The sequence below is a fragment of the Pseudovirgaria hyperparasitica genome (genome assembly GCF_010093815.1).
Source record: "Pseudovirgaria hyperparasitica strain CBS 121739 unplaced genomic scaffold EJ05scaffold_20, whole genome shotgun sequence".
Taxonomy (NCBI): Eukaryota; Fungi; Ascomycota; class Dothideomycetes; order Acrospermales; family Acrospermaceae; genus Pseudovirgaria; species Pseudovirgaria hyperparasitica.
Window position 1 is genome coordinate 540,468 of NW_022985568.1, and position 25,712 is coordinate 566,179.

General features: G+C 49.5%; 10 protein-coding genes and 1 non-coding gene across 11 annotated transcripts; 6 read left to right on the forward strand and 5 right to left on the reverse strand.

Moving 5' to 3' along the window:
• Window positions 1–1,337: 1,337 nt before the first annotated feature.
• Window positions 1,338–2,985, reverse strand: EJ05DRAFT_514941 (uncharacterized protein; the record flags this gene model as incomplete). Its single annotated transcript, XM_033748568.1, has 3 exons — window positions 2,685–2,985; window positions 1,636–1,835; window positions 1,338–1,574 (listed from the first exon to the last, which is right to left on the reverse strand). Exons 1-3 carry the CDS (start codon window positions 2,929–2,931, stop codon window positions 1,338–1,340), a joined length of 684 nt encoding a protein of 227 aa, XP_033595923.1. The 5' UTR covers window positions 2,932–2,985.
• Window positions 2,986–6,419: 3,434 nt separating this feature from the next.
• On the reverse strand, window positions 6,420–6,941 carry EJ05DRAFT_216255 (uncharacterized protein). Its single transcript, XM_033739871.1, has one exon. It carries the CDS (start codon window positions 6,827–6,829, stop codon window positions 6,560–6,562), a length of 270 nt encoding a protein of 89 aa, XP_033595924.1. The 5' UTR covers window positions 6,830–6,941; the 3' UTR covers window positions 6,420–6,559.
• Window positions 6,942–7,711: 770 nt separating this feature from the next.
• On the forward strand, window positions 7,712–9,114 carry EJ05DRAFT_490165 (uncharacterized protein; the record flags this gene model as incomplete). The annotated part of the gene is made up of 2 exons (XM_033745856.1): window positions 7,712–8,929; window positions 8,995–9,114. The coding sequence occupies 2 exons, from the start codon at window positions 7,712–7,714 to the stop codon at window positions 9,112–9,114; spliced, it is 1,338 nt and encodes a 445-aa protein (XP_033595925.1).
• Window positions 9,115–10,711: 1,597 nt separating this feature from the next.
• EJ05DRAFT_458013 (Metallo-dependent hydrolase) lies at window positions 10,712–12,778 on the reverse strand. The gene is made up of 3 exons (XM_033742546.1): window positions 12,546–12,778; window positions 11,669–12,499; window positions 10,712–11,560 (listed from the first exon to the last, which is right to left on the reverse strand). The coding sequence occupies exons 2-3, from the start codon at window positions 12,322–12,324 to the stop codon at window positions 10,774–10,776; spliced, it is 1,443 nt and encodes a 480-aa protein (XP_033595926.1). The 5' UTR covers window positions 12,325–12,499; window positions 12,546–12,778; the 3' UTR covers window positions 10,712–10,773.
• A 670-nt stretch (window positions 12,779–13,448) lies between these two features.
• Window positions 13,449–14,114, reverse strand: EJ05DRAFT_541972 (uncharacterized protein; the record flags this gene model as incomplete). Its single annotated transcript, XM_033749696.1, has 1 exon — window positions 13,449–14,114. The coding sequence occupies one exon, from the start codon at window positions 14,112–14,114 to the stop codon at window positions 13,449–13,451; it is 666 nt and encodes a 221-aa protein (XP_033595927.1).
• A 1,968-nt stretch (window positions 14,115–16,082) lies between these two features.
• EJ05DRAFT_514945 (uncharacterized protein) lies at window positions 16,083–17,113 on the forward strand. The gene is made up of 2 exons (XM_033748569.1): window positions 16,083–16,164; window positions 16,222–17,113. Exon 2 carries the CDS (start codon window positions 16,279–16,281, stop codon window positions 16,903–16,905), a length of 627 nt encoding a protein of 208 aa, XP_033595928.1. The 5' UTR covers window positions 16,083–16,164; window positions 16,222–16,278; the 3' UTR covers window positions 16,906–17,113.
• A 262-nt stretch (window positions 17,114–17,375) lies between these two features.
• EJ05DRAFT_t75 lies at window positions 17,376–17,465 on the forward strand. Its single transcript has one exon. It is a non-coding gene; the product is annotated as a tRNA-Lys (tRNA).
• A 593-nt stretch (window positions 17,466–18,058) lies between these two features.
• EJ05DRAFT_505114 (uncharacterized protein) lies at window positions 18,059–18,385 on the forward strand (the record flags this gene model as incomplete). The annotated part of the gene is made up of 1 exon (XM_033747666.1): window positions 18,059–18,385. One exon carries the CDS (start codon window positions 18,059–18,061, stop codon window positions 18,383–18,385), a length of 327 nt encoding a protein of 108 aa, XP_033595929.1.
• Window positions 18,386–19,949: 1,564 nt separating this feature from the next.
• EJ05DRAFT_219117 (uncharacterized protein) lies at window positions 19,950–20,768 on the forward strand. Its single transcript, XM_033739875.1, has 3 exons — window positions 19,950–20,146; window positions 20,229–20,424; window positions 20,492–20,768. Exons 1-3 carry the CDS (start codon window positions 20,050–20,052, stop codon window positions 20,571–20,573), a joined length of 375 nt encoding a protein of 124 aa, XP_033595930.1. The 5' UTR covers window positions 19,950–20,049; the 3' UTR covers window positions 20,574–20,768.
• A 705-nt stretch (window positions 20,769–21,473) lies between these two features.
• Window positions 21,474–22,088, forward strand: EJ05DRAFT_480484 (uncharacterized protein). The gene has a single exon (XM_033744876.1). The coding sequence runs from the start codon at window positions 21,747–21,749 to the stop codon at window positions 21,984–21,986; it is 240 nt and encodes a 79-aa protein (XP_033595931.1). The 5' UTR covers window positions 21,474–21,746; the 3' UTR covers window positions 21,987–22,088.
• On the reverse strand, window positions 21,912–23,007 carry EJ05DRAFT_217671 (uncharacterized protein). The gene is made up of 6 exons (XM_033739873.1): window positions 22,992–23,007; window positions 22,913–22,969; window positions 22,702–22,706; window positions 22,430–22,548; window positions 22,324–22,374; window positions 21,912–22,264 (listed from the first exon to the last, which is right to left on the reverse strand). The coding sequence occupies exons 2-6, from the start codon at window positions 22,913–22,915 to the stop codon at window positions 22,104–22,106; spliced, it is 339 nt and encodes a 112-aa protein (XP_033595932.1). The 5' UTR covers window positions 22,916–22,969; window positions 22,992–23,007; the 3' UTR covers window positions 21,912–22,103.
• Window positions 23,008–25,712: the final 2,705 nt, after the last annotated feature.

Genomic DNA, 25,712 nt, shown 5'->3' on the forward strand with positions numbered 1-25,712 from the left:
TATGGGGTTGTGATCAGCGCAGGGCCTGGGTTGCGAGTACAGACAGAGCCCGAAGATGGCAAAGATTTGCCCTGCCAGGCGGCCACCAAGAGGCCAGAGCAGCCTGCGGTCGAGTGCGTTTTGCGGCTTGAAGGCTTAACGGGCAGCGTAGAATTAACAACCAGAAGAGAAAGGAAAGAAAACAAGGAAAAAGGGCTGCGGCGTGGCTGGGGCGGCTCCAATGACGGTGGCATGGATCGGGCCACGGAGGCCAAGCATAAGGGGGGGAATTATCCAAGATCTCGACCTCGACCTCGACTCCAGGAGTCAGTCTACTGGCTAGACCCGAGGGTTTATGAGCTAACTAACAAGTACGTCTATCTCCGCCGGAAGAAGCATTCGAGATATCAAGATCCAATGACTGAGTCGAGCCTGCGCGCAATATGTAGTGATAATTGATGCTGTCTGTCTGTCTGCTAGCAGGGCACTGCGCTGCAGTAGTGCGGGCGCGTCGAAGGATCAGGCTGAGCCGAAGGCGGCCACGCGAGAGACGAGCATGTTGGCACACAAACACAACACCAGGTATACAGTAGTGGCAATGGTGGTAGAGGAGGGCGGCGGCATGGGGGGGTTACCAGGTCGTGCGTCCATGCATCGTCCATGTTTGCTTTTGCTTGCGTGGGTGTGTGTATGTGTGTGTGTGTGTGTGTGTGTGTGTGTGTGTGTGTGTGTGTGTGTGTGTGTGTGTGTGTGTGTGTGTGTGTGTGTGTGTGTGTGTGTGTGAGGGATGATAGGATCCGGTGTGTCGGCTCGATGGCTGCGGTTGTGGTGGTGGTTTATAGTGGGCAAACCCCAATCTCCAGCGATCGACCAAAGGCGCGCGGTGGGCTTGAAGTCGCAAACATGCTAGAACCTGGAGACGATCTGGAGACGCCAAACTCGTGGTTCTGAGGGATCTGATGAGGCTCTTGCACAGCTAAGGATGCCGTGGCCATGGTCAGTATCATTATCAAATGTAAACAACACCACGACCGACAACGGTCCTGCTACTCTCTCTCCTCCTGTTACCTCAAGTGAATTACCTACTACTACAGACGAATGACGCGACTGCTCGGCCGTCTGCATTTCCCCCTCACATCGGTAATTATCGTCTACCTACTGTACCATTCAAGAGGACAGACAGCTAGAACTAACAGTCAGTCCCGCGAGCGATTTAAGTTGAGAGAGAGGGGGTCCGCGAATCGACTGGGCCAAGCTTGGAAATTCCGAGCAAAGTCTAGGGTTTATTTTGCAAGTAGGTAAGTAACCGTCCTGTAAATTGTATGGTGGGCCAGAAAAGGCAATACTTTTTAGGATATTTACATGCCTGGGGTCCCCTTGCGCCGCACAACAGACAAGGCTCGGGGATGACCGAGAGAGGCGCCTTTTTCGACGCCGACGACGCCCGCCGCCCGCGTGGCCTGCCGACAGAACATGGCGCTCTCTCTCTCGGGGGCTTGCAAAGGCCCAGGCTCATCGTGCGTCGTGGTGGATGGGACGTGATGGTTCTCCCGATGCATTGACGATGTGGCTTTTTCGATATCCCCCCTTTGAGACTAAGAGCGAGTATGTACTTGCGTCTTGCGCTCGTGAGCCTAGATACCACCTCATGCATACAGGGAGAGGTCGAGGGTGTCTTGGCTGCTCTTGGGCCCCTAGAGGCCTCGTGCGATGGCGATGGCGGCTGCTCCCACGCTGCAGAAACAGCGCCTTGGGCTGTGGTGGCTTCGATATCAGGCTGCTTGACGTATGCCACGCCCTTCCACCTGATGTGCTAGATGTGGGAGACGAAAGAGAACTAACAACTTGCGACAAGTCTGGCAGTGTTAGTAGCATTAGTTGTTTACGCTTCTTTCGCGTTTCATCTCCTCTATTTTACATCGCAAGCGAGGCGATGCTGCCGCGGAGGCTACAATTGACGGACCGACGGGGCTATCCTTGTCAACGTCGCACGATGCCTTTGTCCTGCATGTTTACATTTGGACGTTGGTGACGAACACTTGACGAACTGGAGAGGGCATGTCCTGTTGTATCGAACTATATGATAGGGTTTGAATGATATATTAACTTTTGCTCTGACGTCGTGTGGCATTATGGCGTAAACGTCTTTTTGCTACGTTCTATGGTACAGTACACATGCGAGCCAGAAAGCTTCGTATGTATCAGAGCCGCAATGGAGAGCCACAGACAGTATGACCAAGAGCACGCACTAATTGATAATATTACTTCGATACCAGGATGGTCCAGTCCATTTACTGGCCCCGATGAGATCTGAAGAGCACAGAACACTCAACATGCGATCTATCTACCTGGTACAGTACCCTGCAAGACTTTTTGCCTAGGCCAGCCAGAAACCGCGCTGCTGGGAGTCTGTGTAAGGGTGGCGGATGCACACAAGTCCACAAGTCCACAAGTCCACAATCAACCTCGAACCTCGCGAATCCACATCGTACAAAAAGCCCGCGGACTCTCTTCCTCAAGCATTATTGATGGTATTATTTATGAAGTGCTGAGAGCAATAGTAATGCTCTGTACGTGTGTGCGTGCTTGTGCGTGTGCGTGTGCGTGTGCGTATGTATATATGCGTACATTGCAGTTTCCCGACTCCTTCCCGGCGTACCATGACACAAAAATGCAACATATTATCCCATTATCCATTGGTTCACCCGTTCCGAGCAAGACATCTTTGTCATGTCCATGACCAGAAGAAGCCAACGCTGGAGGTCTTGGACCCCAAGGATTTGAAGACATTTTATGTTGCCAAGCAATGCCTCGTGCGCTGCCTGTTGCTCGGTGGAGGAGATGGCGACGGGTGGGTGCGATTGTGGCTGTTTGGCGAACACCTCTGCCCGTGGCGTGGACAGTTTTGACCATAATGCATACATACATAGTGCCATTGGAACTGACTTTCATGCCCCCACTGCAAGCCAAATCTATAGCCACCTAGTAGGACTGACAAGAGACTAGCATTTTATTCGTACTGTATTATCCATAAATAATATAATATATCAGAACTCAAACATCTGACGTGGTTGGAATGGATGGATGTCTCTCTCTCTCTCGTCAGAGCTCTCACTAAACGAGAGAGAATGCACATGGGGACCTTTGCTCATTCATCTCACCACCCCCCTCCCCTTGCCCTAGGGCCTGTTGCCGCCATACCATACCCACGTGGAACGCTGGACAAAACAGCAGGGCACTCACACGACTGGGCGATACTGTAAGTGCGAGATCACCAATGAGATCGGCAGCGTGCAGAGAGTGCGCCAACCAGATGCTGCAGCATTTGGTGCAATCAGCAGCATCTTCTCATCCTGTCGCAGCTTCTGGTCGCACCGTAATGTTGGATAATTAAAATGATCCATACCCTTTTTCTTCTTTCCCTGGTGGCCGGTGAGATGTATCCCTGGCCGCCGCACGCACGCACAAACGAACGAGCGAACGAGCACGCAAGCAGGCATGGACACAGGGCAGGGACAAGAGTCAAGCGCGCGCGCTCCAGATAGAGAATATTGAGCACATGGTCTCTGGATGACGATGACGAGATGTGATTAGTCTCATGGGGGCGCGTGTGTCTGGTTGAGTGAGAGGACGCAGCCTGCCGCTTGTCCCTGGGCCTGCCTTGGACGCAGGATTGGAGCGTCAGAGTGTTCGCTCCAACAAGGCAGCGCAGCGGTCGAGGAGACAAAACAGGAATAAGTCATCTGTCTTAGTTCCTGGGTGGTGCTGTTGTTGGTTTCCCTGGGACCTCACCGACCCATGGTTTAGGAGAGGAGAGGGAGGAGAGCTCGGCCGAGGTGTGTGCTCGCTTACCATACTATACATGGCTGGGTGGATTCAAAAGTCTCGTATTCGCTGGACCATGCGCGTTCCCGAGTAGGAACCATAGAGATTAGAGGTTAAGTACAGATAGACCTGACGCGCTTCTCTGCTCTCTGCACACACACTACGGAGGATTCGTAGCGGCTCAGTCAGCTGTCCAATAGAGCGCTTCTTCTTCTTCCAATCTTCCCCTTCTGGCACACGACTGCATGCAATAGTCTACAGCGCCGATGCAGGTGCCAGGCGTTCTGCTACACCTTTCAACTGCGCCGCCATCGCTTCCAGGCTTTCTGATGTTTCAGAGGCTTCAGCAGAAGAAGAAAGAGTGAGAGATGATGGTGTGCGTGTGTGTATGTATGTACGTATGTAGGTATGTGTGTGTGTGGAGAACGGCACATGCGAGTGTGTTTCAGGCTATTAGGTCGCTCAAGCGCCTGCGATAGGAGGATGCATGCCTTGGGTTGATTGATTGACGAAGACGAGAACCCAATTCAAAAACAAGCACCGTCCAACCGTCGACCAAGTCCACACTTCCACACTATCACAACTCCACTCCCGTTCCCCACGACGCCAATCCCGAGTTGAGAGTACGCCGGCCGGACTCTCTGCTTGCTGGATCTTAGGGGGGGACCTCTGACTGGCTGTAGCGTTCGGGCGGTATCGGGCTTAGCGTCCGTTTCGCTAAAGGAGAAAATCCCAATTCCCAGAAGTGGATCTCTGTGCTGGATCAAGATTCAAAACGATGATGAATGATGATTGATGTTGCCAGTGCGCGTGTGTGCGTAGCTATTCCACTCTCTGCGCCATCCGCTCGGGTCGGGTCAAAACTCCCCGGGACAGGGAACGGCCTGCTTGATGCTGGAGGCGAAAGACCGTCCTGTGATATTTCGAAAAGAATGCAGAAGAGAAACAGTAGCCACAACAAGAAGATGAAGAAGAGGACGAAGTTAGCTTAGAGGTAATTAGCAACAGCAACAGCAAGCACAAGATGGGCTGAATGACGATCGACTATCTTTAGCATAGCCACTATCTGTAGGCAGTTCACAGGTACAGACAGTATTATGCGATGTGACTACAGTACGTGCTCTGGCACCTCCCGCTTCCTGGCCACCGGCAGTGCCCTGTTTAGCTTGTAGGAGATTTAATGATGATTATCCGTGTGCATTTCCGATCCCTAAGTCTCTGTATGCCTTCGGCTTTTCCGCCTTGCTTAACCAAGCATATGCAGTAGGTACGTACTCCGGCCAGAAAACCCCCCAGGTTCTCTCTCTCTCTCTCTACGTACAGGGCCTTGTGATCCGTAGCGAGCAGTTATTGTCCCTTTCACTAGTATAATTAGCACAACACACAGCGCTTTGTCAGAGAAAGCTAGGTAGGGGCCAGCCGCCAAGCGGATAGGGCAATAGTATACCAAGCATTGTGGATTGTGCAAAGTTTGGAGCCGAGAATGGCCTCAGCGCTCCCTTCAAGCCCATCCCGCACGCCAACGACGTCTTCTGGGGCCCAACAGAGATGCACTGACAGGGTCACAGGGCCTAGGGCGTGAGAAGAGTCAGGGATTCTGACCAGACTTGCAGCTGCTGCTGGTCGCCTGCCTGCCTGCCATCCACTCACCGGGGGCCTGGAGCGAGATCAGGGCCATGTCCTTGTCTTTGTTGCCCCTGCCTTGCAATCGTGCACTCACTCATCAGCTGTGATGGGTTCTGCTCCTGAGTCCTGGGCTCCTGTGGCAGCTGGGTTGCCAGCAGTCCAGGATTGCAGGAGAGGGATTCCCGGTATTGCTATCCGCGATACGCAGATCCAGATGGGAGGTGTATCTGATAGTGTAAGTCAAGTCAGTGTGTAGTAACCCAGTCGCATGGCAGCCCTGTATCTCACTCAGCATCGTGACTATGTGGTTGTCGGTGCCAATTCAAGGAGCCTTGATGTCTCTCTCCGGGCTACGTAGTAGTATGTATGTATGTACAGTACGTACCTATGTTTTGTGCACACAAGGAACAAGCAGCAAATGTGCCGTGCACACCAGCTACCAACTACCAGTACCGCCCACCGCCAGCAGCCCAGCAGCCAACCCAGCGGCTGCCCGCCAGCCAAACCGCCCGCCGCTGCAACCCCTGACTGACATAACGACATACAGTACAACACACCCACACACTCCCTTTGCAACTCCAACATCCTTCGCTTTACCGCCCTCTGCGCGCCGACGCATATATGCGCGTTCTTCATTGGTAGCAAAAGCTATCGAACTTGTCCTGTCTTGTCTTAATAGCTACTACAACAACAGCAGCAACAATCCATTTGTTCTTTTGTGGGAGAAGGAAAGCTGTAATCCGCCCCCCCCTTGTCTCCAGGACCCCCGCTACGAGTGAGTGAGGAGGTTCGTCTTCCCACACCTCATTACTCACGAGTTTCCAATCTCTGCATCCATTAATTAGTTTGAGAAAAGACAAAAAGTCGCCTGGCCGTGTTCTCGTTTACCATATCCGCTTGCGTCAAAGTGTAGCTGAGTAGCCTGGCTCGTCTGGCTCTCTGCTTCGGTCGAGCTACCGCTTGGCCCCAACTCTCCGTCCGATCCAGATCACATCAGAAGCAACGCTTGGACAAAGACCCTCTACGTATCTATGCACACTATACCCCCCTCCCCCCCCCTCTATTCCATTCCGATTCACTTCTGCCAGTAAGCCACGCGAATCCCCAAACCTGACCGATCCTAAGCTGGCTACATATACGTGACGCCTACCACACACACATACACATATACACACACACATATCTCTCCACTCACACTCAGACAAAGTGAAAGCCTTCCGTGTGTGGTCTCAGAGTCAAGTCCAGTCCAGCCTTTTCGCCTCCGCCTCCCGTTACTTGAAAGGATCGACAGCAAGCCGACGCCCGCCTTTCCCGGCTCTTCATCTTGGATATCAAAACAACAACACCTCTGCTCGACTTGATCGTCATATTCACTTGGACTCCTAGTTCCGGTCATCATTGTCAGTCTAAAGGATATCAAGCATCTGCCACTCCAACATCCATACGCAGTTCCAACAGCCGACCATATACCCCACCTCTACGCCCTCTCATCTCTCACACGTTACATATTCATATCCTAGACCTTAACACCATCAACTCTGTGCTGATCTCCTGGAATATCTTCACCTCTACCGGAATCCCAATCTTGCATAGCTTCGTGTCACCAAAGCACAACAGCTTGCACTACCCAAGATCTTGGGATCTCCCGAACCTGCTCTCTTTCATCGCTGGAATTGCTGTGGTAGTACTACGGCCTCTCCCGTCCTTCTTGCACTGTACGTCCTTGCTTTCGCTTTTCGTCCACTGGTTTTTCGCGTTCACTAAGACTTTCTAGCAATTCTTTGGCAAAGCGTGCATTTGTGCTCACCACGCCTTCCCATTCCGCGCAGGTACAGATCATTCGCCGACCTATCTGTCTTCGCTTTGCCAGTCTGCGATAGAGCAATCATCTTCCAGCGTTACAGTCGCCCAATTCGGACCGCTATTCTATTGTCCAGCCAGTTCTCCTCGCCGAGTCTTCTGTTCCCGTCATCTTCGACAGACAAAGAAATCCGCAAACTAGTCTACTTACTTTGACTCTTAGCTGAAGTCAAGGCTTTAATTCGCACCTTCGAATCTACCCCCGACAACGCGTTCGACTAGAAAAGTCACTCAACGACCATCCAATTCCATAGACGTTTTGTTGTGGTCCGAGATTGCCTTTTGAAACCTCTTCCGTTCGCGAGCCGTCTTCCTTCCAGACGGGCTCTTTCCATCTTCTATTGATCCGAACCGGCCAACAGGCCTTTATCGAGAAACAACCGGCACCGTGGCGGCAGCCGTGGCTCTTCCTCATCATCAGATGCACGGGGGACCGGATCCCTTGGGGGCGCCCTCAAGCTTCACAGCCAGACGACCAAACGCGTCGAATCTACCAAACTTCGAACTTCCCCCTCCTCCACTTTCACAATTCAACAAGATCAACCCGTACGGCTCCATAACATCTTCTCAGGCTACCCCAGCCATCGGAACGACAGCCAGCGTCGGTAATCTCCTGACACCGCCAAGTAACGTACCTGGAGACGGTCTCAGCCCAGTCTCAACTGGCGTTACGAGCAATAGCTCAGGAGGCTCGGCACAAGCTATCGGGCCATATACTCACCACTATTGGCCGTCACCGCAGTCGCAAGGACATCAGTCGTATGGTGGATTCCAATCAGGTCATCAGCAATCGCAACAACATCAGCAGCCACAGCAACATCAATATCAACAACAATCACGAGGTTTGTGTACCCCAAACCCCGAACCGACTCTGCATAGGAATATGTACTTACAGTCTCCTAAAGGGCTTCCTCCACCACCTAACGATCTCAGCCTCCCATCTTTCACATCGTCCGGATCCATGTCTGCGCCTGCGCCTCTGTCCTCGATGCCTGCCCAGCACTACCCGATGTCGAACATGATGGGCTCACAAGGACCAGTGAGCACGTCAGCACCACAACAATCACCAGTCCACGCCCAGCAAGAATTCCACCAACAAAACCGCCAACCACAAACGCCAACATACTACCACCAACAGCAGAACACCGCGCCGCAGCAGTCACCATATCCCTACTCCAGCGGTCCTTCTCCAACACAGCAGTCTCCACTGAGCGCCGGTGGTCAGATGCATCGCATGTCGCCTGCCAACAGTGGAGCTCCAGTACCAACTCTTCAAGCACCATCACATCACTCGCCACACCAATACCAGCAGCCATTCCGCGGATACCCTCTTCCAGGTCCTGTGCTGTCGAATGTGCAAAATCCCGGTGGTCAGCTATCGCTAGTGGGCGCGATGCAACACGGCATGATGGGCGGCTTCAACAGTGGACACGCCGCCAGCATGAGCCATATGTACGCCTCGCAACATCAGCAGCAGCAGCATCAGCCGACAAACGACCGGCCGTTCAAGTGCGATCAATGCCCACAGAGTTTCAACCGGAATCACGATCTGAAGCGCCATAAGCGGATCCATCTGGCCGTTAAGCCGTTCCCTTGTGGACACTGTGATAAGAGCTTCTCTCGCAAGGATGCGTTGAAGGTTAGTACTACTCTGATTATACATACCTTTTTCCATGAGCCTTTAGCTGACTGATTTTTAAACAGCGACATATCCTCGTTAAGGGATGCGGCAAAGCCTCTGCCGAGGGCGCAAAAGACGACGAAGCCAACCACTCGCCTAAGGCCCTGTCCACGGGCGCTGACAGTCACGACGGCAAGCGCTAAGCGACCTTGGCGTACATCGCTCTCGATAGATCCATCCGCACCACTCTAAACACATCACCCCGACTTTGTATTACTTTATATATACCCCTTTTTGCTTCGTATTCTTCCCTTCTCTGCTTATATGATTCATCCCACCCGGGCACACCAACAACTTACACATTTTGTTGGTTTACTAAGGAAGGAGGGGGGCTTTTTCCAATTGGACACACGTGGCGTTACTGGTCTTATATCAAATTTATTATTATTTTGGTTTCAAAACATTCCTCAGTCATCGCATCGGCGGGGTTGGAAGGGGGCCAAGGGTTTGTCGCGGATATATACCTACATGATTGTTGTAGCCTCCCTGGTCTTTTTTTCAGGGAGGTTTTTTGTATTGCGAATCATGGGGTGGAGGAAAAACTGGTTTTTCTTGGGCCTTTCCTTGGAGGGCGTTTCTGTTGTTTCTTGGGAGAGAGTTTGAAGAGCAGCATCAACAGCACATGCTTGGGCGCGGCCGAGTGTGCAGTGTGTGCAGTGTGTTTGTATGTCTTCGTCTGTCACACAAATAGTTTTGCGGTATGGGAGGAACGAGGGACTTGGAATTGGACCCACTGAGACACATCAGTTATTTCGGTGGTTGTGGATTTGGGTGGATATAGTGAGCGGCAGCGGATACACATTTTTGTTTACACATACACGAGGAATATGAATATCAATGTATTGACTATCTGGTTGTTCGGATACACACTACCTACCTGACTACTACCTGCTACATACTCTACCTAACCTACCTAACCTACTTAATGCCTACGTACCTACCATTACCTGCCCTATGACGGCTTGGTCTGCTTGTTATTGTGATGTCGTTGTTGACGACGGTGCTACTTGCTTTGCTGGCTGGCTTGCTTAGTGGTCGATGGTCGATGTACATGTCTAGACGCACAGGTTTTATAGTGCTTCGCCTACTCGTTAGTGTTTATTACCAGTAAACTTCCTACGATACAGTGCGTGATACGTGGACTTGTGCAGCTAGGACCTACTAGTACCAAGTTGAGTAGGTAAGTAGGCAATCAGTCAATCCTCCCATCCCACACCATGTACTTGTAGTATGTTACATTTTCGATCGATGGACTCGAGGTTAGATTCGGTGTGTAGGCAGGGAGGTGCTAGGCTAGTCAAAGCTTTTTTTTTTCCTCTTAATTACTACTGCTCAGCTCGTCGGCGGTTTTTTTCTTCCGCGAGGGGGAAGAGGGGTAGTGCTCGTTTTTGTCCGAGGCGCAGCTTGGGTACATACAGTTGTAGGTACTGTATGTAGGAGTCTCGGGGTTTTATTCGTTGTTTAGTTCCTTGGTTGATTGGTTGATTGACAGGCGTGCTGAAAGGCCGATATCGCGCTGTTAGGTGGACAAGACTGTACAAGCATGAATTGAAAGCGATTACATATCGATATATAGAAGTGGATACGTCAGCTCGACTGCAGGGCTCTGTTACTTACGACGTGCTGACCTCAGAGTATCGAGCCTGAAGCTAGAATGGCTATCCTGGGACAGCTCCCTGATTTCGAGACTCGATGACCCTGGACAATACAATCAAATTGCACAATGCATTACTCTTTCGTAATTCTAGACCTGATACGATGACGAAACTATAATAAAATATATCTTGAATGACTTACCCAGCTCACTCTTTCCCCCTACGAATATCAACAACCTCAGGCGTCGTCAGTGGATTACCCCAGATATTGTCAGGAAGCTCTGGTGGAGTCCGGTTCTCTTCTTGAACGCGTATTGCAACTTCCTTCAGTCTTCTTGCCAGGCCTTCCCATTGCCCCTCCTTCAAAATAAGCTGTCCGTCTCTCTTTCTCCACTCCCCGCCCACCAAGACATGTCGAATATCACTGACATTCGCATGTAGAATCACCGCAGCAACCGGGTCCGTCCAGCCCGCCATATTCGGACTCTCTCCATCAAACACCACGATATCAGCCTTTGCGCCTACTGTCAATACTCCAATGTCGTCCCGTCGTACAGCCCTTCCTCCATGCCTCGTCGCAAGCAAGAATGCGTGCTCTACAGTCATCGGACAGCGGTCCGGAATCGCCGTCTTCAACGCCGCATTATACCTCCTTGCGCGCTCAGCTTGGAGCCAGATGCGTGCTTGCGTGAAGATCTCGCCGCTAAAGGTAAACGCGGTATCAATACCGAGCGCAGCCTGGTCCTGGATATCGCAGCAGGAGAACTGTCCATGGCCATAATGCATTTCTGATTCAGGGGTGATGGATATGAAGTTGTCGGTGCTGCGTAGGATAGCGCGGTCGGATTCGGTGACGAAGCCACCATGGGAGAAGATCCAGGGTGGGTTTGGGCTGTCTAGAAGAGCGTATGAGTGTGCGAGGGTGGGCGAGTTGCCAGAACCCCACGGGCCAGGACCGACCGTGTGGACTGTTATGACTTCTGGCTTGAGAGATCTATGTCTTGTCAGTCCATGACTTCTGCGTAATTGCATGGGACATGAGCAACCCTCTAGCAAAATGCTTGAAGCGTCGCTAGACTCATGTCCCATCGATACGACTCACTGGATTATTGCTCGAGTGGGCTCAACCTGGTCTGGAGGAGTGAATGATAGACTGTCCCAAGCCAACCCGAACGCAACCGCACTGTCAGGCCTGGTGCTTCTATGACGCACCGCCAGATCCAGCAGTGCCTTTGTCTGCTCTCCGCCTGAAAACGACTCGTTCGTAGCCATTATATCGTAACACCACCAGATCCTCGCCCCACTATCAACCGCCGCATCGAAACCACGCATCATAACATCATGATCCCAGTTATGGTGAGCGTGCTCCACGATACTCGTAACTCCTCCGTTCAACGCCTCCGCATAGCCAGCAAGAGCACTGACGTAAATGTCCTCTGCAGAGTACGAGTTCCGAGCCTTTGACATCTGACTCACCCAGGAGAAGTACTGCGCGAGAATAATGTTGGAGCCAAGAGTGCGGTATGCGGTCATCCAAGTATGCCGATGCGTGTCGACGAATCCTGGACACACGATCTTGTCAGTTACATCGATAATCTCTGTGTCTGTTGGAAGTACGAGTGTTTCCGGCTGGGTTGTGATGGCCGTGATGATGCCATCATCGCTTGTCAATAGGGAAGCGTTGTGAAGAACTTTGATAGACTCGGTGACCTTATCGAATGAAACGATAGTCCCGTTCTTGAAGAACCTGGGACCCATTGCAATGGTGATGTAGTTTTAGAGGATTTGTACACAGCACTCAAGAATCGATGTCGTGGGATTTCCTTTCTAGTGCGTGCGGAAGTAAATTTATGTGTTAGTGCCCGAAATCAGGACAACGGGTTGAAAGCTTTTGTTTTATGCTTGAGTGAATGAAGGCTGTTTATTGAGGAAACTGTTTTTCTAGTCAGCGTCATCGTCGTTGAGCTTGACCGACGTACTGTAGACAAGGGAGAGTCTCCACGACGTCTTTCAAGGGGACTAAAGTAGTACTCTTGACGGCAATGCTCGGATCCCCACGTCCTTGCCAGCGCAGTTGGTCCGTCTGATGCAGGACGAGTTCCCTTGACTATTGAGAGCAGCAGTCAGTATATATTATGTCATTGCATACACCCGCTAAGTTCGGTATCGGAATTACCATGTCCGAGAGCGAAGGCGAAAGCACGTTTTCCCGTTATGGACTAGTCGATATATTGCCTTCGTATCTTCTCTCCTAAGTCTACTACCGTGGCTATGTCACGAGCATGAGACAAAAGCCACACAGGGCAGGTAGCGTAAGGAGCTGCTGCTAGGTCGTGTTTCGACGCTCTCTCGGGAGTCAAACAAAGTGCGCCAACATGTGAGTAAGCTAAGCTAAGAGTTCTTCTACTTCCTATAGGAAAACTCATAACTTTAGGCAAGAACAACGCTCTACCTCTTGATATAATAAGACTAAAAGTACGCTCAATCATTGGAGGAATATCGATAGTCTATCCATAGAGCGGCAAATTCGGTACTGATGCTATCCACACATCCGCACGTTTTGACCTGACTGTTTGCAAGGCAAGTACACTGGACCTTAGTACCCAGATCAAACCAACTTACGTACTAACAGATCACCATGTAGTCTACTGAAGAGATAAAGAGAAATACACATGCTTATCTGGTACAGGGTTGGATTTGTATGTGACAGTCTTGGCCTCTTGTATTCGGAAAGAGTCAGATAACTCGTCGGGAATCAAGAGTGCACGATTTTGATCCGTCCACTACCTAGGCATCCAGACGACCATTGATGGGCTTTTCCCCCTGCGCCAACTAGATCCCTGCTCTTGAGACAGGGATAAAGTCAATCTGCCATGGATCGTTCATCTCAGTTTCACTTCTCGCTTTTTCCAATCGAAGTACGCAGTGAGCTTTCCAACTGCATTGCCCTCCGGAAAGGTGTCCGGATATGCTTTCATGAACGCTTTGATGTCTTCATCCATCCTCTTCCTCCTCTCCTCGTCCATTCTCATCCTTTTTTCCTCATCCTGTCCATGGTCTTCAATGTCCTCCTTCAACTCCACCTCTCCGACCATGCATCCGAAATCCGTCTCATCCACGTCCACCCTGAAGCGCTCATGGACCATCCAACTCTCCCTCTCCGTCACGAAATCTGCAGCGACTTCTAGACAGTCTTCAATAGAAACACCTTCAATTGCCACGTGCAACTTCTCCTTGATGACTTCCTTCACGGCCTCTTCTCCAGCCACCTCCTCGAACGCCGAATTGATGAAGTCGCCGCCCGCGCGGATCTTAGCCTCCCATAGTCCGTTACGGCGCCGGATGTATACACCCTTTCCGAAGAGTGCATTTTCCCGGTCAAAGTACGTGTCGCGGAACGTCTTACGACCGAGTGGAGCAAGATGCTTGAAGATAGGAGAGGAGGCGTTGCGGAGAGTTTGAATAGATGTTGGTGTCGCAGCGAACTTGCGCTCAACTTCTAGGACACGTTTTGTCATAGCTCGGGCGCCGTTGGTGAGGTATGCCATGTTTGTGAGTTGTAATTCGTACGTTGGTTCGGATTTGTTGTAAGTATCAGAATGTTGGAAGACGGGGGACGGTGCCTATAAAAGATTGGTAAAGTTCGTTGCAGAATTTTGGGTGCATGTGACCCTGGATCTGTAAAAATCTCAGTCTTGCAAGAGATTGCGGAGGCTGAAGCAAGGGATGCACCGAGGCTGTTTGACCGTTTGACCATGCGGACTTCACCATCAATGGTTGCACGAGCTTGGTCTACGTGTCAAGTAAGCCTCATAATCCTCACGTTTGTGGTAGCTGTATGGACGGAGCGAGCTCCGAAGGGTCGCCCACTGGTAAGATACGAAAATGAAACGATCGCGCTGTACGACAGACGGAGAACGGCGTCGTTTGTTGGGAAAAAACGAAAACCTCCGTTCTTTCATAGTCTAAGGAAACAGCGAAAGTAAAGTTGAGGATCATGCCTATCCAACGATGACTCATGTACAGGAGAGAAGACTTTGTAAAAGTAGGAATCGTGAAGGTAAAGTGACGTATGGGACAAGCCGATGCCAGCTCTCGTAGTCTACGTATTCGAAAAATGACGTCTCTGGATATGTTGAACTTACCTATCGATAGCCCTTGACCTTGAATAATGGCGTGTCTGAAAACGACAAACCCACCTATTGGTAGCCTTCAAGCTTATACTGTAGCGTCTATCTGTCGGTTTATCAGTGTTCATAACTAATGGAAAGTACATAAGGAGCGCGTCAATCATCATTTTTCTTCACTTTCTGGACTGAGTAGCGGAAACATCTTGCTATACCTATGCTTAGATGACGAGTTTTCACTACCCAGGACTCAATCTATCAGAGAGAAGGATATATGCACAAGCGTGACTGTAAGTGCAACGAAAGAGAGCTCTGAAGTTTTGTGTTAGAAATTGCGCCCTTAGTGTCCTCCAATCATACACGATCCATGATATTCAATCTGTACCCTGAATGCGACGCGTCTTCACCGGGCTGAGCCAGGTCAGCGAACAGTTACCGCGGCTACCGCGGCATATAACTAACAAACGATATGTGGTTTATGTTAATACTGGCGAATACAGACTTGTTGTATCTTCAAAAGTCCTCTGGGCTGCCGAAGAGAATTCGAATTTCGTTGTCGGGAACTTTGGGCACACGCGACAGAGGCAGTATTATACTGAATTTAAGGAGCAGTCTGATTCACATGACCGCGTGCCTGTAAGCTTTAAGGAGCATGTAGACAACAAACGCGTACCTTCTCGTGTGGAAACGCCGGTCCGCGCTCTTGCATAGTTCTACACGTATGTCCATCAAGGTTGCGGACCTCATTCTTCCGGCTCAGCGACTTATGTCAACGCCTCTAACAAAAGCTGAAATTCACCAAGACTCGATCAGAGGGCTGGCATCGTGTCAATTAATCGCCTTATAATGCTGACCGAACAGAGGCACCCTACAGCGAGTTTTGAGCAGGCCGCATGCAACATTGGTCTTCGTATAGGAAATCAACACAATGTTTGTTATTATTGGTGAGTGTTGAGTTGTCGCGATTGCTTACTGTTCAGAGTCACTGCATCAATGAGATCTCTGCACGACTAATCACCATCGCATGTTACAAAGACTTCAATAGAAGCGTAGTTCTACACATATTGCACGATGCTGAACATGACAAATAGTAGAGCCGAACAGCATCTAACCGGAGTTGATCTTTCAGGAGCATAGTGAATTTCCATCATGTTATTTTCAAGAACATCTTGCTCTAGTATTAGGCGCATGATAGTCCTCCCATACCAGCCTTCAGCTGATACTCATTACATGCAATCGGGCTTGCCTGATTCCAGACTCCAAGATAGAACCTTCCGTGCGAGCAGAAGCGAGTGTCTTCAATGTTCGATATCTGCCGCTGAGTGCATTTAGGTACACCAAGTAACGTTACATTCAATCCAATCACCACATCACTATCACTTTCACAAGCACAATCTCTCAGCGACTGACTCTGAGGAGTATCAAACTCCAAACAACAATCTCTCAATCCTTATACGGACTGCGTTGAAGGGTCAGTGGCGATATAGTCCAGTTAGAAGTTTGCGAATTTCGGCTCACACGCTCCGAGACCAATAGCTGCCTCTCTTACCACTATTGCACCCATTTTACCCACCTCCGGACAGAAATGGCTAGCCAAGATTCGGCGTTCATACCTCTTGTGCGCACGTTGAAACTTCACCGACTGCGGCACCCTTCCTACGAGCACGTAGGCCCATTACCCTTTATTGATGCCCCCCAACTTGCAGTGGGACAGGAACATCAAGGCTTCATTCCAGGTCTCCGAGCGCAAGAAAACCGCGTGAAGGACCACAAAGCAGCGGCAAGATCAAGCCCTAGCCTCCGAAGACATCACGAATCCGTAGGTCTCAAGTCGAGGGCCAGTATGCAAGCATCCCTTCCAACGACCGTATGCCCCTCGCTCTACGGCGCTTCCGAAGTGCATACTTTTTCAGCTCGATCGAGACCTTTGGTTGGACTTGTTAAGCAGCGATCAGATTTACTCTTCCCGTTCAGACGCTCATACTTGTCGGAGCCTCGCGACACCCTGAAGCACTCGAGTCACTACGCTATGCTTACCCAAGAAAGGATCATGGAAGAGCACGCCGAACTTGACAATCGTCCTGAGGCAGCGAAGAGGCCCTGGGGGGACCGTGCTGTGGACGTAGCAGGCCCATCCCTACCTCTTGACTACCAAGAAGAAGCCGTGCATTTTGTGTTCAATACAAGTGACGGGCGAACAATTGGTGAATAAGCATATCTTGTGGCATGGCCTTGGTCTAGTAGATACTCGTCTTTTTGTTGTGTTTACAACTCTGCATCTTTTCAACCGTATAGGTTAGCCTACTGTTCTTGAACAGTTAACTTGTTAGATCATATTAGTGAAGTTCGCCGTCGGCAGCAGAGTGAACATTTCTGTTATTAAGATTACTTCCACATTGCTGTGTGAAGGCGAGGAATGCGATGCCTCTTGATATTACGGCATGCTCTGGTCCTTCCTTGATATGTACATCGCCCCACGTACCCAAGTTGCTGTCTTAGGTGGTGATATCACATGATCTCGCTTATCCGGCACATGAATATCGCCATTAGCTGGGGTTATAGTTAATTGTAGTGGCGCTAACTCTAAAGGTTCCGCATATATGATTCGTATGATGATTTTGTATTACTCTGCTCTTTTTGTTAGCTAATATATTTTAATCATTTTGAGCAGTCTTCATCGGAGCTCCCGTAGCTCAATCGGTAGAGCGTGAGACTTTTACGATGTGTGTCGTGGTTATCTCAAGGCCGCGGGTTCGAGCCCCGCCGGGAGCTTCTTTTGCTTTTTGTGCTTAAGTTTTAAGTGTTTGCCGAAAGCAAGCTTTTGCGTCGTTAAGGTCGTTATGTGTGTCATTAGGACGTGGCTGTGAAAGGAACGCGTCGCATTCTGGTGTTCTTGTGGTACACGCTAATGATACTAGCTTCGCGCTAGCGAGAATTTATGCCTGCCATTCAGTCTCTCGTCATCTTATTCACTGATGAGGCACGAATATCAGTCGCCCGGAGCAGCAGTGCCGCAGACCTTGCTGTGTAACAACAGTAAGGTGCCAGCCGTGGCGTGTAAGTACTTACATCTTTGATTTAGTATCAAACACAACAAGTCTCCCAAGGTCAGTCCGGAGCCTAGGACCTTGGAAGCTTCTCTTCGCTCGCACTTTCGACACACTTGACTGGAATACTAAGTCTCAGTGACGTCACCTGCTCTGAGTCCGTGTTTACATGCCTAGATAGGAGCGCATGCCCGTAATAGGCCAAACGACGAGCACACAAGCCCTACTTTTAGAACAAAATTTGACCTGAGTTCCCGACCACAGACTATCGAAGCTATGGCAAGGCGTTCATCAAGCGTATATTTCAGCCCTTACATCATGAGATCAGCTGCTAACCAGCGCTGTAGTGTACTCCTGCACGTCACAGGATTCATCATTCGCGTGGCAGTGTTTATCACAATCGGTTACGGCGCAAACGTACTGATTGACAGTGGACTGGATCTTTTGAATTGTATCCTGGGTGTCCTATATGCGTGGTACACTATCGACAAGAATGACTTTACGAACTATTACTTGTGTGCAGACGTTATGGTTCGGAAGGGCTCAGAAGTCCTATACCAGTCCCCTGATTGGTCTCGATACATCACGCTCTTCGTATTCATTCGTGGTCTTCACCGCCAACAGCCCTACAACGTTGTCGGATAACGTTTCTGTCGTCATCTTAGTGTGAGATTATCATTCACATGCCCAGGGCTCGTTCCCCCCACGCTTCAGTAGATGCCAGTACGTCACGAGAGGCGAGCCATCATTCGTACAACTAAGTACAAAGGTACTCTAATCCCATTTGCAGGCTGAGCTGTCGTATACGTGTCACATTGCATGCTTACTCGCTGTATGTACGGGCCCATAGTGACGCCTTCGAGTACCTTACATTCTCGATGCGACACTCCAATGGAGAAAGATTACCAAAGCAATAAGAAAGAAAGAGTGACACGTTTGGCACCGGCAACTCCGCGTGCATAGTCTTACCTTACCTACACAGGGGGATAATCCAAGAATTCGAGCTTACGAGGAATGCCTAGTATGTAGACTTTGGGTGATAAGTACCTCTCGAACGCTGCAGTATGTGTGTCAGTAGAGCCTCGCCGTCGCACAAGGCCTACAAATCTTGAAACAGTATGGCACGTGCTGGAAAGTGTCTATTACCACCTAGTCTTCTAGCACATTTTGAGAATCTCTAGCATATCGTGATGTTCTCTGATCAAGGCAAATGGTGAGCTCGGCCCTGTGCTTGAGGTGTGTTACTTGCCAACCCATTTTCCAACCCTGATGACTTGCCATCTTCTCTTGGATATACGCAGCAGCCTGGATGAGCCCGATTGCACTTGCCGCTTTCCGGCAGAAAATTTCTGCGTTGTCAATTACAGGTCTCCTTCGACGCAATCAGACTAGGCTGACTGATCCATCTATGAAGTGGGGGGGGTTCAGCCAGGGTGCCGAGCGGTCCGTGAGATTGTGCTACATCTTATATTGTTCACATTCCTCTACCTTCCTCAAAGCATCTCTCGCGTTCTTTGTACAATTGAACTTCTTACTCTGATCTAGTCGCCCAGGCCAACCATACCGACGCTGGTAAACCGAGGACTTCCTCGGACGAAGATGGTGTACACTGCACTAGGAGTCTTGTTACCATGAAGGTGTTGTACAACACAATTCTGTATAGTGAACTATTCATACCGGCTGCGGAGTTGCCGTACTCGCCTTCAACGACGACTCAGTCCAAGGATGAATAATATTCGGGAATGCAATAATATGAAGAGCCTGTTCGGACCAACTGGATTCATACAGAGCAGCGACAGTGGTGATATGTATGCCTACGTGAGAGTTTTATTCTTCATGTCGGGCCGGCAAGTTTGAGGACTGCTTCCAGGACCGACGGACTGGATCAGATATACCCCAATGCCCATATCCTACGTCCATACAATACATATGGTCACGCGCATTGTTAGTGCTATTCAGGCACTCCTCGGTCCGACCCTGTCTGTGATCGACGGTCCAAACCTGATGTAAACACACTGTGCACACCATAGTGCTCCGACCGTAGGTAGCTCGGTCCATACTTAGAAAGCGAAAGACTGCCACGATAAGAGCACGTAGCAATGGTGCCATCGACTTTCTCGACCCATGTTCGTTGGTTCTTTGTGTAACATCTCAATTGTATAGGCAATTGCACTTCCACGCTAAGGACATATCGCCTCATGATCACTCGTATCTGCCCTGACTATGGGAATGTCCGAGGCCGCCACCGAAACCCTTTGAGATGGCTTCACAGCTTTTGTTAAACCATACCGCTAGGCACACCATGGTCAATGCCACCCTCCATGCCACCTCTCACACGAGGCCGACACGACAAGAGTCAGCCTACGAACAATGTTACCCGATTCGACTTCGCAAGTTGCTTACAAGGTAGCTATGGCAAATTTATAAAGGACTCCATTTGTCCTGAATTCTCAATACAATCGCACCCAATATCTGACAGGTCAATCAGTTTTACATCTCCAAATTCAGTTGCCTCTCTTACAAGCCGCCATGAATTCTCCACCTATGATTCAACCAATCGCTCCACTTCCTTTCAGTCCGCAAAATGTTCAGTGTCCGATTTACGAAAGGCCTTCTTGCCAGCAACTAGATTGCATAAATGGAAACGTGCCCCATAGTTGTCCGGATTGCGCAGGTCATTCAGGGTGAGTTCAAATGTTATTCTTGACGTCATAGAGCCCAGGGGTCTCCCTAGTCCTAACATCGAATAAGGCGCCACGGACACAATTGCATCACCTGTGGGGGTACTGGCATTATCTTGGTACCTTGTTCGAGTTGTTCAGGTCGTGGATAAACTTTGCTTGCTATACCGTCATCTTCACACAAACTGTCTTTTCCAAGAACCTTGTCGTTATTTCCATGTCGTATACCTTCTTTTGTCACGCATCTGAGCCCAAGAATTCGTAAGGCGCAGTTGGGTCTCGGTTTCTCAATAACTCATATCCTTACGAGATTAAGAAGAATCAATATCCTGCCGAGTTGTCATTTTTCTTGGGATCATGACATATCTAGTTATTGTAGACCAGTTTTGACTGCATTGTTTCCGATGATCTCTACGGGTGTCTCATTTGGCCAAAGATAGATTTTCTTCAACAGTCTTGCACTGGATAATATGATTAGTCTATAACTTATAGCTCAGTTTAAGTCGACCTGTCAGGATATTATCTGGTGATTATGTTGTGGCTTAATCGCACGTTGCGCAACTGGCGAACGGACGTTGCAACGTCCCTGAGCCGCGGGAACCTTTAGTGCTTGCTATTTCCATTACCGTGATGGTGGGATTCCACAGCCTCGGTCTCGGCATCTCATCTACCAATTGATGTCCTCGTTTGCTGGCTGTCATCTAGGATGGTCATAAAACTGGGCTTATCTGTCATCACCCACTTTCGAAGCTTCTGTGGAATAGCTGAAATTCACTCCAGGCACCCGCCATGTTATATCTTTATACTCGAGGATAGGATTCCAGAGCTATATAACAGGAAACAACGTGATTTGACTTGTATACCAACTTGAATGAAGCAAGAACCATTCGACCTTACATACAGCCTAGTTCTATTGCTGGTAGCCCCTGCATCTGTACCATATTGACCTAAAGAAATCTCAGTCCGGATGCTGACCGCCGTAGGACGATTTCTTTGCTACGAACAATGTCAATCCGGAGGTCAATCCGGTCGCGCCGATATGAGCAACTGACTTTGTGTGTGTTGTGATATTGCGGTTGATCTTCAGCCAGGGGATTCTGTTCTTTGCGAAGTATCGGTGTGCGGCTGCCAGGTTTTCTCGTGCAAGGTGTTACAAATCAAAGCGGTAAGTAGAACATCACGACCGTCGCACAGTTTCAGTAATGGATAGGCCGGCACATCCCGGAGGCTCGTATCCTGTCCTACTCCTACGTGGCAGTTGATAATGTTCTCTTCTTTCTTCGGTCCGACTAACATTCGATTTCCCTATACTACAAGCTTGATATATGTCTCATTTTAGGGGGCCCTCACACTCGGCCGAGACACCTAGAGAAAGTCAGTCATGTAATGTACAGGTTATATGGACATTCGATGTCATGCTCATGCTACTAACTCCGTCACCGAATAAGCTTGCTGTCACTTTTGTATCAGACCATAGCTCTCTCGACCAATTAGTTACTATCGCAGCTTGGACGCTGGGTATACATAGTCTTTCTGCGACGAAAATGGCTAGGAGGGTCCAATGATGCATGTAAGCACAAAGCGAGAAAGTTACTGGCCAAAAAGGGGTTAAATTGCTATGAATAGGAGCCAGAGGTGGCTTGTATCTAAGCGAAAGTATGGAAGCCCTACACAGGCGCTCATCAAATTGTTTGGAGATGGAGACAGGTTAGAAATTTTAACCGATAGAAGCACTGTCGAACAGAGGACGTCTCCCCATGCGCTGTTCCCAAGGAAGGAAGCACAGTCCGAAGCCTTCTTAGGACCGGTGATTCATTTTCTAGATGGCAGAAGCGACAGTCATCTATTCACCATCAGTCAAGGAGGAGCGAAATAGTAGGTTCTAGGCGGAAAATGACTTACCACACCCTCGTTCACAAGGGAAATGACCGCACCGTTGGCCACGAGCCAAGCCTTCTTCTCAGCGTCAGAGACCTCGAGGCTCTTGAACTCCTCGTGGAGAGATTTGAAGGAATCGACGCTATCCGCAGTGATCTCAAGAGTGGTACCGTCAGAGACGAATCCGAAGACGTTAGGCTCGACGGAAGAAGTGCAGGTCTCTGCATCCTCAGCAGAACGAGCAGCACGCTTGGAGCCGGAACTCCAGAAACCCCCGGTAAGGCCAGAGCCGCCAGCAACACAGCAAAAGGTTCCAGCACCACCAGCACCCTAGCTGCCGTCAGTTCACCTTTCCATAAACGTGTTATGTACTTACACAAGCCTGGCTCGCACAGCCACCACCAGAGAACATACGGGCAAAGTCGGTACTGCTCGCCTTGGAGATTCCTACACCGAAGGCCGTATTGGCACCAACAGTGCAGCAGACTTGTGCCGCGACACCGTAGCAGCCAGCAAACTCAGAGTCGTTGCAGCTGGCTCGGGCATAGAAGCGAACGTCATTGGCTAGTGTGAACGACACCAGAGCGGCCTGGATGGCAAGGATGTTGAAGAGCATAATTGCGGTAGTGGCTTGGGGATCTGGATTAGAGATTGAATTGATGCTGATGCTGTAGATTGCTGCTGCTGATGATGTGCTTTCAAGAGATATGACGAACCTTTTATAAGTCTCTGAGTCTCTATGAAGTTGAGCACGCCTGCAAAATGCAAATGGAGCAGGGGCCATCTAGACATGGGGAAGATATTCTCACAGTACTCGATTATGATTATGTGGTCTTACATACATAGACCCCTCACATTGGTTTGATGCTGGACCGGTCATGGATGGCTACCGTGAGTTGGCCGAGCTGCAGCTTGCTTACAGATTGGTGAGATGTTTACTCTGATGTACCAGTGCTGTTCCCCGCCTGACTTGGTCTTTACATCTTTGTTCGTCTTAGTTGAAAGATCCATGCAAAGTATAGATCAACGTCTCCGGGGGTACTTGGAATCATCGTCAGAACCATCGTTGACATGTGAGTCCGCGTTGTCCATTCTTGAGTCTTTGTGCGGAATTCGTACAATTGTACCATTGGATCATAACAGTTACAATGTTCTGCGTCGGACTTTGACTATGACGCTCCTTGTGGACTCGGAGAATCCTTTACAATATCCACATAAACAATACATATTCAAGCCTTGGCAAGACTTGGTAAGTATGCGTGATACTGTAAAGGTTATACCATTAGAGCTTGCAGGTACTAACCCTGAAAGCGAGCCTTGCAAACAGATGGTTCTTCAACATGTACTATGTCGTGCAACATCGAAACATGCAAGACAGTCTGTCGTCTGATGACCAGAACATAGGCGACTTCCCGGTCTAGCTCTAGAATACATCGTGCTGACTAGTGCACATCTCAGCAATGAGGAGAAGAGATTTTGAGCGTTGTAAGCCTCTTCAAGTACCCTATTGTTCATCTCAATGTATCTCCTTCCCTGTGTGACTATTCAATTGCTCAGGCGACGGTAAGCTAGTGAGACTGATGTATCATATGACTCAAGATTTTCACTGATCATGCGGCTGTAGTACGAGATCTTGCTCAGCTGGAATGATACAAGATCAATTATAAGATATTTCTCCTCATTTGAGTAAGCATCTGGAGAGGAACCCATAGGGGAATGATTATCAGAGCAGCTTATATCCTTGCGACATGCTGGCAAAGGACGCAGATGTAGACAATCATAATGGTTACCGCCTGAGTGGGCGATACCAATGTATTTCAACAGCAACCTTGTATATCGGTAGATATTTGTCACCATGCAGAGGCTCCGCGCGGGATGAAGACGCTATAGCCGTGTCCAGACTTCTTTGTTGACAGACCTTCCATTGCATAAGTCAGGCCATATGCATATCGAAGATTTCAGCCTTAGACTGGGCAGAGGATGAACTAGAATCTTACGACATGCCGGCTGTGGCTTAAGTCAAGACACTGAGGCAGGCTTTGAATTCGTATAGCACGGCCCGTACCGTAGGTGCTTAGCCACAGCATATTTCCATCCGGACCTCCTTTTCAGCGTCTACCAAGACAGTGCCTCTCCAATATAACGTTCTACTTAGCAAAATAATAGAGTGTTTAACAAAGGCCACCCCCTCATTGCGGCTGATGGGCAAGAACCTGGCGAACCTGTCGTCCGGGACAAGGATCCCAAATTCTTTGTCAAAATCGGCTGAGTTTGCATGACTCAGTTCGATTAGCCGTGAATCCATGCTAGCTTTCACACCCATGCGTCTTCATTCCCCCCACAGCTTTAGCGATGCTGACGGTCTGCAGGCTCACTCCCCGCACAAGACGTCGCTTCAGCGAGAACTTACGAATGAAGAATGTACCCAATGAAACAATTCTTGGCTGTCTAGGGCTTATAGTAATGCGTAGGAAAGGACGACTAGTATTTAACTATTGATGCTTGGGCCGTATGACATGACCGTCTCATCGGGTGGAGCACATAAATTTTGTGACATGCATAGAGCTAGAACTCCGGTTATACATCGTCCTAATTCAATCTCACGAATCACTGGAAGATTCTCGTGCCATATGGAGCTAACAAATCGTCCACGTTCTGAGACCAGTGGGTCAGAATCACACGGTCACTGGTATGAAACCCTGTAGTGAAGCAGGCTCGATACGAAAATCGCATATACAGAGAGTTGCAGAGGATTGATCGGTGTGGGCATGCAGCACATGGATATAAGCAAATTGACAGTAGCACAGGCTGTGAATGTGATTGATGACACAGAAGAAAAGTCGAAAGGATTCTCCGGCTTACTAGAGTTTTGCAGGAATCCAACCAATTAACACTGAGAGACTGAAATGTCTCACCGTTTTGGGTTATTGCTACCACGGTAGCACAAATCGACGAACGGAAATGCCAACGGCGTGGCGTCCTTCGCGGAGGATATAAGAAAGAGTTCAGGTTTCTATGCAGGTCGTGGATGTAACTCGACGTGATTTCGAGACTTACGTCTGTACATAACGACGAGTCCGATGACACCACTCATGAACATCGGAGCACAGACAGATCTATCTGGGCTGCGCAAGTACCCTGTTTTCGATGATAGAGCATGTGACAAATCTGGTTAGGCGGTTCAGATGGCCGTGTACTGATGGCAGATTGCTAAACAATATATCGTACGGTGTAGAGCTTAAAGAACGTTTAGGCAGTTGCGTGCCACCTGATTATTTTGGCGATTTTGAAGATTTATCATATTGCAGTTACAAGATACCATGAGCGCAGCTGAAGCGTACAGATATGTGACATCGTTGCACTTTGCACCAAGCAGTGCCTGATGTACCCCTGCCGATATCAGACGAATTACC

Coding starts and splice junctions, on each gene's coding strand:
- EJ05DRAFT_219117 (XM_033739875.1), top strand. CDS start 20,050: ATGCCACCCTCCATGCCACCTCTCACACGAGGCCGACACGACAAGAGT. Junction 20,147..20,228: donor CTTCGCAAGTTGCTTACAAG/GTAGCTATGGCA, acceptor CAGGTCAATCAG/TTTTACATCTCCAAATTCAG. Junction 20,425..20,491: donor GATTGCGCAGGTCATTCAGG/GTGAGTTCAAAT, acceptor ACATCGAATAAG/GCGCCACGGACACAATTGCA.
- EJ05DRAFT_480484 (XM_033744876.1), top strand. CDS start 21,747: ATGTCTCATTTTAGGGGGCCCTCACACTCGGCCGAGACACCTAGAGAA.
- EJ05DRAFT_217671 (XM_033739873.1), bottom strand. Junction 22,375..22,429: donor GCGGATAGCGTCGATTCCTT/CAAATCTCTCCA, acceptor GCTGAGAAGAAG/GCTTGGCTCGTGGCCAACGG. Junction 22,265..22,323: donor CCCTTGTGAACGAGGGTGTG/GTAAGTCATTTT, acceptor GATGGTGAATAG/ATGACTGTCGCTTCTGCCAT.
- EJ05DRAFT_458013 (XM_033742546.1), bottom strand. CDS start 12,324: ATGGGTCCCAGGTTCTTCAAGAACGGGACTATCGTTTCATTCGATAAG. Junction 11,561..11,668: donor CCCACTCGAGCAATAATCCA/GTGAGTCGTATC, acceptor GACAAGACATAG/ATCTCTCAAGCCAGAAGTCA.
- EJ05DRAFT_514945 (XM_033748569.1), top strand. CDS start 16,279: ATGGCTAGCCAAGATTCGGCGTTCATACCTCTTGTGCGCACGTTGAAA.
- EJ05DRAFT_216255 (XM_033739871.1), bottom strand. CDS start 6,829: ATGATGACCGGAACTAGGAGTCCAAGTGAATATGACGATCAAGTCGAG.